Source organism: Cynoglossus semilaevis, unplaced genomic scaffold, assembly GCF_000523025.1.
Source record: "Cynoglossus semilaevis isolate Cse_v1.0 unplaced genomic scaffold, Cse_v1.0 scaffold376, whole genome shotgun sequence".
NCBI classification, from domain to species: domain Eukaryota; kingdom Metazoa; phylum Chordata; class Actinopteri; order Pleuronectiformes; family Cynoglossidae; genus Cynoglossus; species Cynoglossus semilaevis.
In genome coordinates, this window is record NW_007585115.1 from 129,670 (window position 1) to 143,435 (window position 13,766).

The 13,766-nt window shown below is 42.0% G+C and overlaps 1 protein-coding gene across 1 annotated transcript in view; it reads right to left on the minus strand.

Annotated features, from left to right (window-relative positions):
- The window catches only part of pgm5 (phosphoglucomutase 5), a 35,462-nt gene that overhangs the window by 14,090 nt on the left and 7,606 nt on the right, over positions 1-13,766 (minus strand). Inside the window, exons 3-6 of the mRNA XM_008337218.3 lie at positions 12,150-12,296; positions 11,946-12,071; positions 11,633-11,823; positions 10,384-10,538 (exon numbers count right to left, since the gene is read on the minus strand). Of these exons, the coding sequence (XP_008335440.1) occupies positions 10,384-10,538; positions 11,633-11,823; positions 11,946-12,071; positions 12,150-12,296 (619 nt within the window). The remainder of the gene's footprint in view (positions 1-10,383; positions 10,539-11,632; positions 11,824-11,945; positions 12,072-12,149; positions 12,297-13,766) is intronic.

Here is a 13,766-nt window from a genome sequence, read left to right on the forward strand (position 1 = left end):
TGTGTCCTAATGCTCTCTGTCTCTGATAATTTGTCACTGACCTAACCAATAGACAAATCACTTCAAGAAACTGGAGGTAACACCCCTTTGTGTGGAAGGAAAGTTCAGACAAGGACACACCGAACCACCCATCATCGCAGTTTGGTGTTAACAGAAAACTAGTGAGTTTCTCTGTGGGAGCTAAGAGAACAACTGATGGCTGAGTTATTTCAATTAGTAAAAGCCATGATCATTGTTGTACGTGTTTGTGCAGTTCCACATCTGTTACACTGATGGCGCCATGAAACACTGCATTAACTCAACATTGACTTCAATGAAAGTTTAGTCAACTTGAAAAAGTCAGAGGTCATCAATGCCCAAACAACTTCACTTATTTTATACAGCTGAGAGTTTAATAACACAAACACACACATACAGTATGAATGTAGAAGATATGTAACGGTATGTGTTCATGCCACAACGCTCAGCCCAGGACCTACGGTACAAATACACACAACATTCGTTCTTCCTTTTTAATAGTCACATTACAACTACTTTATGCTTTTGTATGTAATACATTGTAAAGGTGTGAGGTGGTGTATAACCACCAAGCTGTTCTGTTTACTGCTGGATTTGTTAAAATTTCTAATATTCATTACAAACGTATTGACAAATATAAATGCAGTGATGTTTAAACTGACAAGAATGTGGTTCCTGTCTGGGGCGGTTCCTGTAAATGCTATATCCAGAGACACAAGGCTCTGCTCTGCTGATGTCATAGGCTGAGGCTAGAAAAGGACAGAGTTGTTTTAAGGGAAGGAATGTGTTTCATATTTGGCTTTACCATGCAAGGGGAAAAAAACAAATCTAATGTTGCTCTGTAAGAGAGTATTTGTGTCAAGGATTTTGGACCCCCAAAGAGCTAATTTTATTAAAATAGTCCATCATTTGACAAACTACATAATCACAGAACTACATATGTGGTTTTATATTATATCTACTTTCTGTCCTACTTTCAGTGAGTAGGTTGGCTGTTAAAAACACTTGTACTTTCTCTCAAAACTTTACCCACTTAGCATGTGGGGCCTGGTGGTGGCAGTGGTAGAAGAGGGAGACAGCTGCCTCCCTCAAATGAATAGGTGTGATAGACAACTTAGGGTTTAAGTTTTGTTCAAAAGCAGATTATCATAGAATCTTAACCTTCTTGCTGTTAGGTGACCGACTGTCAAACCATGTAATAATAATAATAATATTCCTCTAAAAATTGTTGTTGTAGTAGAATACAATCATCACTGAATGCATCACTATATACTATAGGGGTCACCAACTATATTGTATTATCTGGACTATAAATTGCTCCGGAATATAAATCACGACAGCAACAGCTAGAGTGCCCTCTAGTGGCTGTAAGTGTGAAAATAATGAACATGTAATTTTTCAGTGGTAGAGGAGCAGCAGATACTGGTACACAAGCCTAGAGTGCCCTCTAGCAGCTGTCAGTGTGAGAATAAAAATCCCGTGAAATTATATAGTTAAACATATATGTACCTGATATAAATGAAAAACCCAGCCAAAGAATTAAAAAAAGTGCGACTTATAGTCCAGAAAATACGGTATTTGTCAGAGGGTTTAGACTTTTTCTGGACAGATAAACCTAAATTAAATGAAATACATCTTTTGTCCAACATTATTATTTGATATTTATTGTGGCCCAAATTTGACCTACGGGCCATCAGTTGATGACCACGGGCAGACTTAAAACAGTGATTTTTAGAACATGACAATTTTAAAATCAGTGCCCTCTCTCCTTGTCTTCTCCACGAGAGGAGCACGAGTTAAATTATTTCCCTTTCCCATAAAGACAAAATACTAGAGCTGCACTTTGCATTGAAATCTGAGTTATTTGACCTGAACCAGCAACAGTCACTGCACAGAAAGTCAGGCTCAAACAATGTGCTTCAACAATCTCCAAGGCTGTGTCATAAAGATATTTATCATGTAATAACTATATGAAGTGGAAAGTGGAAAAGTGTGGTTGTTGGCGTTGAACTTGGCTTCCTACATACTGTTGCACAGTGAAAACAAAAAACAAAAAACTAACATGCAAGGTACAAGACGTTAAACTATAAACATGATGACAGCATCTCACTTTTATTTTTTTTATATTTGCATGAATTTTTTAACTCAATTTGGCAGCTTATACTAGATCAAAATTTTATTTTATTTTATAAAAATGTTGGGTTTTAAACCCCTTGACAACTTTACTTGTACTATTACTTACTTGGCAAGTGCTGCAGACAGCGGTTTAAAACTAGTAGTCAATAATAATGGACATAGGTTTCACAGAATACAACACCATCCACCAAAATAGTTTTTTGTAATACCTTTGAATACATTTGAATATCCAAAGATTTGCATGGATTTTTTTTTTAGTATTATTAACGTTTCAGGGATTTTCCAATAATAGGCGCTTTGGCCCAGAGGCAATGTCTCTGTCATTGATGTGGAACCCCAGGTTTCACCTCCTGGGCAAGTTTGAATCCTGGTTAGGGCGGTTGGTACCTTCCAGTGGACTCACCACCTGGAGTAAGGTTCAGGGGGGTTGGTACGGTGCAATGTGATGTGGGTGGCGACTGCTGCCCCCGCGACCCGGTAACGGATAAGTGGATGAAAATGGATGGATGGATGGATTTTCCAATACAACAATTCATTTAGTTATATGATTAAAATGATGACCGAGGTCTAGTCCCATATACTGTATAAACACATCTTTTTTACATTTAGTACTAAAGAATTTAAATGATCTACAGCAGAGGCCTCAGTCTTGTGGACCGTGGGCCACTTGTGGCCCGTGGGATGATATTTTGTGGCCGGCAAGACGATATGAAAAGTTATTATAATGCGGCCCGCAAGATTTTTTATGAATGGCACTTGCATTATGTGTGGAAGGTTCCTTTTTGTGCAAGCAGAGAAACATGTCTCAACAGCTGTGGAGATGCCTGTGTAAGATCACATAGCCATCATAGAAATACTACTTCTTACTGTCCCGTTTCGGAGTCAGGCTCCAGCTACTGGCGGATAATGAACTGCCCAGTAGAAGTCCCCTTTTGTTGCGCTCGCTATCCCGGCACCTTCATTTCATGATGTTCACATCATATTGAAAGACATGAACATCGAGCACAAAAAAGATTGTGCTTGCTACCAGGCTGTTCATTATGCTCCGTGCTGTTGTTACAGGAAGTAAAAGCAGAAATGACACGATGTGGAAGTGACATTCTCAATTCATCACTGGTTACTTCTAAATACTTCACTGAAATTGTAATATGAGAGTACCACCAATTGAAATGAATATATATCTTGTCACAGCCCCAATCATGTCTTTTTCAAAGTCTGCAGTAAAGAGAAAGGTTGGTGACAAGCACAGACAATTTCAAGAAAAGTGAGAGATGCAATATTTCTTTGTTGAGCACATAAGCACCCTGACATGTCTTATTTGCACAGAAAAAGTTGCAGTACCCTCTCCTTGAACCACAACCTTAACGTGGTGGAGGGGTTTGAGTATCCAAATGAACCTAGGAGCTGTTGTCGGGGGCTTAATGCCCCTGGTAGGGTCTCCCAAGGCAAACAGGTCCTAGGCGACAGAACAGACTAAAAGTGGTTCAACCGCCCCCCTTGATGAAGAAAACTACAAAAACAAGTTCATGTCGTCCGGATTGCCATCACCGTGGCACCACCCTGAAGCCAGGCCCGGGGTTGGGGCTCTCAGGCGAGCACCTGGTGGCAGGCGTCCTTGCTCATGGGATCCGGCCGGGCTATGCCCGAACAAGCGATATGGGCCCACCTTCCAGTAGGCCCACCACCTGCAGGAAGGCCCCCAAGGGGTTGGTGATTTGGGTGGCGGTTGTGGGCGAGGACCCCGACGGCCCAATCCCTGGACAACTACTCCGACTATGGGGACATGAAATGTCACCTCGCTGGGGGGAAAAGAGCCTCAGCTTGTACGGGAGGTTGAGCGATACTGACTAGATATAGTCGGGCTCACCTCCACACACAGTCTGGACTCTGGGACACAACTACTTGAGAGATGCTGGACTCTCTTCTACTCTGGAGTTGCTCATGGTGAAAGGCCGCGTGCTTGCGTAACCTGGGTCATTTGAGGACTCCTGTATTATTATATAAATATTTAAAGCATTTACAAATGCTTTCCTGCAGGCACTGGGAGGGGTAATGGAAAGTGCTCCTCCCAGGGATTCCATTGTCCTGTTGGGGGACTTCAACTCTCACGTGGGCAACATCAGTGATACCTGGAGGGGCATCCCCCTCCCTGATCTGAATCCGAGTGGTGTTTTGTTATTGGACTTCTGTACTAGTCACGGTTTGTCCATTACAAACGCCATGTTCAAACAAGGGTGTCAATTAGTGCACTTGGCACCAGGAGACCCTAGGCCGGAGGTCAATGATGAACTTTGTAGTCATGTCATCTGACATCCAGCTGTATGTATTGGACACTGGGGTGAAGAAAGGGGGTGAGCTGTCAACTGATTATCACCAGGTGGTGAGTTGGATCCGCTTACGGATGGCGAAGCTGGATAGACCTGGCAAACCCAAACGTATCATAAGGGTCTGTTGAGAACGTCTGGCGGAATCCCCGGTGAGGGTGGGATTCAACTGTAAGGGATGCCATCAAGCAAGATATACTTTTCAGGAACCGAAACTCTAAGGTATAATGGTGTGGCCATCATATGCTCAAAGGAAGTTTGTTCTTCGGTTTTGGGCTACAATCCGATAAGCGACAGGATTATGACCATTCACATCCAAGCAAAACCTATGAACATAACGATTGTTCAGATCTATGCACTGATGACCGACGTGGATAAGGAGACTCTGGACGGTTTCTACGAGCAGCTCCAAGATTGTTACAACAACATTCCCAGCAAAGATAAACCGATTCTAATGGGAGATCGCAAACCTAAAGTGGGGAATAATGAACCTAGTGATAGAGCTGGTCGACATGCTTTTGGCCTTACGAAATTATTGCAGCCATAAAAAAACTGAAGAACAGAAAGTCCCCAGGCATAGACAATATTCCATCAGAACTGCTCAAAGCAACTGGTGAAAGTGGTGAAGAAATTCTTCTGAAAATATGCAACCGAGTGTGGCATACCAAAAAGTGGCCCGAGGACAGGACCAACGCATGACATCAACGCATATACAGACTCTGTCGTAGGCTACATAGGGAAGTGCATTGAGGACACGGTACCCCAAACCACCATCTGCACCTACCCCAACCAGAAACCCTGGGCTGGACCAGAGCTGCGGGCTAAACTCAAAGCCCGCACCGCTGCCTTCAACTCAGGAGACCCTGATGCCTACAAAGCAGCCAAGTATGACGTCAGGAGGACCATCAGGGCTTCCCAGCGGAAATACAAGGAGAAAGTGGAGTCTGCCCAACAGAGCCACGACTCCAGACGCGTGTGGCATGGACTACGCTGCATCACCGACTACGGGGGGAGGAGCAGGCCAGTAGAACTGTCCAGCTCATCCTTCCCTGACGAGCTCAACACCTTCTATGCCCGGTTTGATGCAGACAACACCACGCCCGCCACCAGACCACTTGTGGACAGTGAGGATGCTGTGCTCTGTCTGAACACAGCCATGGTGAGACAGGCGCTGAAGAAGGTAAACCCCCGCAAAGCTCCAGGCCCAGACGGCATCCCCGGCCGGGTGCTGAGAGTCTGTGCAGACCAACTTGCAGAGGTGTTCACCGACATCTTCAACCTGTCCCTGAGCCAGTCCACAGTGCCCACCATTTTCAAAACATCCACCATCGTCCCCATCCCCAAGACCCCCACAGCCTCCTGTCCTAATGACTACAGGCCCATAGCACTCACATCGGTCGTCATGAAGTGCTTTGAGCGGATCATTAAGAGACACATCTGTGGGTCCCTCCCGAACAACCTGGACCCCCTACAGTTCGCATACAGAGCAAAAAGGTCCACAGACGACGCCATTGCTCTCGCAACCCACACCGCTCTCAGCCACCTGGAGAAGGGAAACACTTACGTGAGGATGCTCTTCATTGATTACAGCTCGGCTTTCAACACCGTAATCCCCTCCAAACTGGTTTCAAAGCTCACCGCCCTCGGCCTGGAGAAATCAATCTGCAGCTGGATTTGGGACTTCCTCTCCAACAGACCCCAGGCAGTGAGAATTGGAAATCACCTCTCCTCCACAGTGGTCCTCAGCACTGGCACTCCCCAGGGCTGTGTCCTCAGTCCACTCCTCTACTCTCTGTTCACCCACGACTGTTCCAATAAGCACAACTCCAACCTCATCCTGAAGTTTGCTGACGACACCACCATCATCGGCCTCATCACCAACAACGATGAGAGCGCCTACAGGGATGAGGTGACATCACTGACCAGCTGGTGCCAGGAGAACAACCTCTCTCTCAACGTCAGTAAGACCAAAGAGATGATTGTGGACTTCAGGCGCCAGCGGGTGGACCAGCATCTCCCCCTCCACATAAACAGCACTGTAGTGGAGCAGGTCAGCAGCTTTAGGTTCCTCGGTGTACACATCACTGAGGACCTGTCCTGGACACAACATGCGGACTCTGTGGTGAAGAAAGCCCGGCAGAGACTCTACTTCCTGAGAAGGCTGAGGAAGTTCAGTATGAACACCAACACCCTCACCAACTTCTACAGGTGCACCATCGAGAGCCTGTTGACTGGCAGCATCACAGTGTGGTACGGGAACTGCACCGCTCAGAGTCGAAAAGCACTGCAGAGGGTAGTGCGAACGGCTGAGGACATCACGGGCAGCAGTCTCCCCAGCATCCAGGACATCTACCACAGCAGGTGTCTGCGTAAGGCACACAGCATCACCAAGGACCACACTCACCCGGCACATGGACTTTTCCGTCTGCTGCCCTCTGGCAGACGTTACAGAAGTCTGCCTGCACGGACTAAAAGACTAAAAGACAGCTACTACCCCCAAGCTGTGAGGTTACTAAACTCCGAATGACACCTGTGCAATAATAACTATGCTCTATTTCTTTTGTGCAATAACTTCTAACTACGACAACATGTGCAATAACTACGTCAATATGTGCAATAACCTATGTCCCTGTGTGTGCGTATGTTCCAATCCCGTGTTATGTTTTTGCCCCGGTGTTTCTACAAGTTCTTACCCCGTGTGTTAATGCTCTTACCTGTGTTGTACTTAGATGTCCTTATCTTGTGTCGCACTACTCCTGCACTGCCTGCACTGTTACTATTCCCCCTTTCTCCCTCTATTCCTTACCTTATTAGTAGTAGTATCGCATGCTGCTAGTACTGTGTGTTCTATGTTACCCCAGCGAGTCTACGGTCCCCCCATCCCAAGCATTTCATTGCATTGTAGACCCTGTGTTGAAAGTGCATATGACAAATAAACCCGATCTTGAAGTCAAATCAGTCATTATAACACTACTGAAGAAAGGCAATACTTGTGAATGCAAAAACAACCGGACAATCTCCTTTATTTCACATGCCAGTAAAGTCCTCCTCTTCATAATCGCTGCACACTTAGAAAATCGCCTGAACCAGGAGTTACCATCAACACAAGCTGGTTTTCGAAAAGGCCACAGTGCTAGAGATTAAATTGCAAATATGCGATGATTGATTGAAAAGGCAATCAAAAAGAATCGTAAAGTATTCATGGTGTTCATCGATTACAGTAAAGAATTTGACTGTCGACCACAGCGTGCTGTGGCATATCCTTGAAGAAATGGGATTTGAGCTTCACATCATCAATCTCATCAAAAATGTATATGAGGAACAAGGTGCCGCTGTAAAAAAACGAAAACGAGCTCTGTGACTTTTTCAGGCTGGCTAAAGGTGTGCGTCAGGGTTGTGTACTATCGCCATATCTTTTATCTAAATCTAATCTATATCTAACATCTATGGTGAGTACATCATGCGTAAAGTAGCACAAAATGAAAAAGGTGCTTTCGTCGTAGGTGATACCAGCATTAGTGAACTAAGATATGCAGACGACACCACCTTGATAGAGACAGCTATCGAACTGATGCAGACTTTTCTGAACAAGATCAAAGAAGAGAGTAAAAAGGTCGGTCTTTACCTTAACAAGGACAAGACTTATGCCATAAGACAGGCAATTGGTGACAATACCGATGACACTAACAGTTAATGGAACGAACGTGGAACAGGGCAGAAATTTCAATTTTCTCTGATTATTCATCACAACGCAGGGAGACTAGAAAAGAAACTGATTGACATTTGGGCATGGGTCAATTAACAGTGAGAAGCCTGCAGACAATATGGCTAGACAAAGACATCTGGCGCGATACAAAGACTAGATTGATGAGAGTGTTGGTTTTCTCGGTCGTGACCTATGCATCGGAATGATGGAAATTTTGTCATCAAACAGAGCACAAGCAGCCAACCAAATGGCTGAATGAACGATGATCTTTTCCATCCATATCAAACTAGGATGGGTGCTCTACCATCACCATGATCATTCAGAGAATCTGTTTAGGATTTGGACAAAATAAAATAGCAGGCTCCCTTACTCCCCCTGTAGATGGTATCTACGTATATAAAAATTTCATATGGAAACAAACAAGTTTTGCGTAAACATTAAATCTGGATCAACCAAAGCTTAATGTTATAAACACAAGAAATTAAATTTGAAATAAAACACACATCAGTGGTATTTCTTTTTCTTATTATGTCTCTTTATCTGAATCCTTTCAAGTCCTTTTTTAATGTAAATCTTTTTATTACATGAAAGAAACTAAAATGTATGTGCTATACCATAGCACATACACTGCTAATACTACAAATCCTGCCAGTATATAGGGCTATGTACTGGCAAGACAACTCAAGTACACATTTGATATGATCTTGCGGGCCAAATATAATTACACTGCGGGCCAGATTTGGCCCCTGGGCCTATGTTTGACACGTACTACAACATTGCCATTGATATCTCTGACTCAATTAGGAGTTCAGCCCTCATTGGGATGGCAAAAGAAAGAGCAGATGTTTCCTTTACCCTTTCCACTTGCTGTCCCCACCCCTCAAACACACACTCTTCCTTTAACCTGTGTTGACCTTTTCCCAGCAGGGCCTGTTTAAGTGTGTACACAGAGGGAGTTCACATAGACACCCGTAAAATCCAAAAAATAACTCTCCTCATCTTGATACTGATCTTCACACAAAACTAGGAAATTGATTTTCTCTGTGTCGAGTGGTTTGTCCCAGTCCTACTACAGCTAAATACAATATATACACAACATCACATCCATCAAGGCTTTAATAACAGTTTGCCTGACTATGCATGAACACACAGCAGGGAGGGTTCCTCAGTCTAAACACACACACCAAGTCCACTCACTCTTTTAAAAAGGCCTACACTTGGGCCAACTCCAGACTCCCACAACACACTTCTAAGTACTCCAACACTCCGAACAATTTTGCCAGAGATGAGCAGATATGAACATTGCATCTCCAGAGACAGTAATGCTGTGGCCCTGTCCTGCAATAGAATCAGTAATTACTAGTCAGTGCAGCAAGATTAGCAAAGTTAGCCAACCACATAGAAAACATAGCACAAAAATAAATGTTAGCCCAATGATAACAAAACATTAGTAAAATGGAAAAATGCTAGGTACAACAACCCGTAACATTAGCACTACAGCAGAATGTTAATGTGGAAATATCTTAGTGGTAGTCAGCCTAAACTATAATATAGAAAAATTAGCTGAAAGTTAGCTATAGTTAAAACTAATAACCAAACTGTTCCTTTTTATTTAAAATGCTCTGGTATTTTACAAAATCCTTAAAATAGATAATTTCTACACTAGCCTATTAGCATACAAACGCACACACAGAAAGAGAACAGGTATTTTTGTGAATGAAGACACCTTTGTACACAATTTAGACTAAGAAAGGTGTAAATGGTCAAGGATAGGATACAACTATCCTCTTGATAAATGTTATGAAGAGGTTATATAACTATATTTTATCTGTGTTGAAGAGGGGTTAACATTGGTTAAAGGTGTTTGTATACTAAAACTAACAGCATGGAGCTTAAATTATGTCTTATCAAGAACTATTTATGTATAACTAGTCTTGAGTCTATGTTGTTGTTGTGGGTACAACATTATTGTTACATAAAGTATGAAGTAACTATAGTTAATCTTTAGCAGTTCCTTCATGGCATGTAACAAAACACTACCCTTAAGGAGCCTTCTGTTGAAAGCTGACTGTGGGGGGTAGCATGAGTGACTGAACAATGTAAACGGGTATAACTTTAGCCTGGATCCCCTCCTTTTACTCAGAATGTATTTTAAGCCTGTGAGTTAAAGCGATCTCACACTCTATGTGTGTCTTGTACCTGTCAAGGGCAGAACTGGTGGCCATACTCCTGGCAAAGCCCTTGGTGCCATGTTGTCTGAAGTAAGGGATGGCAGAGAGGTTGGCCGCCATGATGGCCAGAGAATCAGCTGGGTTCACAAAAAAGCCATTTTCTCCAAGGATCATGTAGCGGTCCTGTCAACAACCCCAAAGTTTTAGTAACAATAAGACCAAACAATGAGATCAGATGTGACAGACATTAGGCATAAATGTGGATCAAAAATTACTTGAACTTCTAGTTTGCAGCAGAAACTATTTGTGATTTACTCGATTTATAGTAAAATCAACCCAAGGTACCATACCTGTGTGCTGGGAGCCGCTTCTTTACGATGAATGTGAGTAATGCTTTTATTTTGAGTCTGTCCCACTCCCTGCCATAAATACTTACTCACTCACTCACTCTGTGTATAAATGTGCATCTGAAAATAATCCACCACAGATCATTGTAGCAGTGTCACTGACTAGATAAGGGATAAGTAGTATTTGTTGAAATCAAGACAATTTTCATACGACATTACTGAGGCCATTGACAACCACAAGAAAAACAAAGTGTTAGGTACTTTGTTTTTATATCTACTCAGCTGTATGTTAGAGAACGTGGGAGAGTATTTAGCCAAAGGTGAAACTTCAACAACCCAAAGTTCATGCTATGTCACAGTATCACGTAACAGTCTCCCCAGAAAGAAGAGATTAATCTTGCCAAGACATTTGACTCACAGTGGCTAAATGATGATTTGCAAATCATGACATTCATAACAAAAATGTCTCATTATAGGCTTTTATGAAATACATTTTAATTGCCATACAAATATTTGAAAGATTAAGGAACAAAGAAATTCTGTGTTCTAAACGTCCTATATCTTTTTATTTTATAATCAACCTAACCTTTGCTCAATGGCTGTGCTGAATGTTTGTTCCAAAACACTACCTCAAGAGCAAGTGTGTCATCATCCAAAATTAGAACATCTGTCAGAATTGTTTGTCCTTAGCGTTTCAACATTTTGTTTACTGTTGTTCCTGCGGGAAAGCTGTGAGTTAATCAGGTTCTTTAACAATGACAAGGTTCTGTTTTTTACTAGAATTTACATTTGTTCGTTTTTGCATGCCCCCAGGCTTTTCTTCTGTTTCTCTTTACATAAGAAACTAAACATAAGAAACTAAAGTAAACTTATTTCTTCCTGACCCCTGTGTAAATGACTTTACATCGATAGAAATTAAATGTTTTTTACCCCATCTGCATCAAATGCAGCTCCAAAGCCAAACTCTCCTCCTTTCATGGCTTCCACCAGAGTGGTGGCATAGGTCAGGTTGGGCTCTGGAGGGGAGCCACCAAAGTCCTCCAGAGGAACACAGTTCACTGCAGAGTTAACGGGGGCCCCCAATTCATCACACAGGATCCGGCGTACGTATGGACCCATCACTAACAGATAAGAGGAAGGAGACAAGAACAAGAGATGTACACACTAGGTAGCAACACTGATGTGTGTGTGTGTGTGTGTTTGTGTGTGTGTGTGATAAAGTAGAACAATCATTGGTCATTACCTCCATTCATGGCATCTATGTGTATTTTCAGCTGGTCTGGTCCTGTGAGGAGACTTTTGATGGCATTGAAGTCAAAGATATTTCTGAGTAGCTGTAGATAGACATCAACTGAGTCCACAATCTCCACTGTAGAAACAAGTAGCAGAGGCGATTAGCCCTTAGACAGAATTTTCTTAGTGTTCTTAACGTTATATTGTAAGCTACCTCTGAAAGGTTTGAACTTGTTTTCCAGGTCGAATTCTTGTCTCCCCAGACAGGAGAGGTCAATGCAGAGATCAGGACAGATGGCATACTCCTCCAATGTCCGACTCACCTGGTGAATTCTCTCCATCACAGTATCAGGAGAAGGGCCTGCCAATAAAAAAATTTCAAAATTAAAAAAATTAAATAAAATAAGAAATCAAAATAGGGAACTTATGTAACAAAAAAACAAATACTCCGGAGTTTAAAGTGGATGTTGAGTACATGTTTAGGTAGAATTTAGAGTCCTGTAAACATTTAAATAATTGGCAGAAAAAGTATGGTTTTGAGAGAAAAATTAACCAAGAAGACTGCAAACACCTTGTGCTTGCCATAAAAAAGAGGCAAAAGATAATAAAAAAAGAAAGAGAAGCTTGGGCTGAGGGCGGCTGAATGTTGGCTTAAACAAGCTTGTGCAAGAAAAAACGGAATAGAACTAAAACAACTAAAAACAGAAGCAATGCATCAAAACAAAAACCCACAATCAAACGTGAGCAAAAACAAAACTATGTATGTCAGACCTGAGGACAATGAAACAATAGCATCAAACATACACAAGAACCGAGAGTGTCCTGGAACAGGCATGCCAAACTATTTCTGGTCATTAGATTTGAACACTAGTCCTGTCCCAACAACATTGCTTAGCAAAATGACAGATTTGTTAAAAATGCCAGACCAAATCCAACAAGTCGATAAACTGCATGTAACTTTGCGTTTTAAGCACACTCCGGGGCAAGACAATGATTTTGTTAAAAAGGTGCACAAACTGAAAACTATACAACTTTTATTACAAGACATAATAACAGATAAAAAGAGCATAGCTGTTGCTACTGTCAAGGTTTCAGAAGAAGCAGAGAGATTACATGCAGCAAGTACGGTGACCCATGTATCATTAGCAAAACAAAAAGGATTGTCATGGCAACAACTGGGCGTGATAGCTAACTCAGCTGCATAGCGCCTTGACTGGGAATGGCAATCAGATAACACCTACTACAGCCCTTCACTGAACTTTCCACTGAAAATGTCCCAAATTCAGCCATCAATTTCTTTCAGTTTTTTTCCTAACTTTTAGACAATAATAGTCAAATAATATTGTCTGTTTAGTATGGATATTTGCCTTCATAGGATATATATATATATCAGAATCAGAATCAGAATCAGAATGCCTTTATTGTCATTGTGCTAGCAGTACAACGAAATTGTAGCCGTTCCAAAGCAGTGCAAAGAGCAAAGAAATAGTTACACAGCATAAACATAATAAGGAACAGCAGGATATACAAGGTATAAAAAAGTATAAAAATATATTTAAAGTATAAAAATAAAGTATAAAAAATAGGTAGGAAAATAGTTATGTACATGTGTATATAGAGAGGATATATAATACACAAGGTAGGGATGAGGTGGGTTATTGCACATGGATAAAATTACACATATATGATATTGCACATATGATAGTGAGTAATTGTATTGCACATACATAAATAAATAAATAGATAGTCAGTCAGTGCATATGGGAGTTGAGAGTGGTTACAGCCTTTGGAAAGAAGCTGTTCTTGAGTCTATTTGTCCTCGCTTTGATAC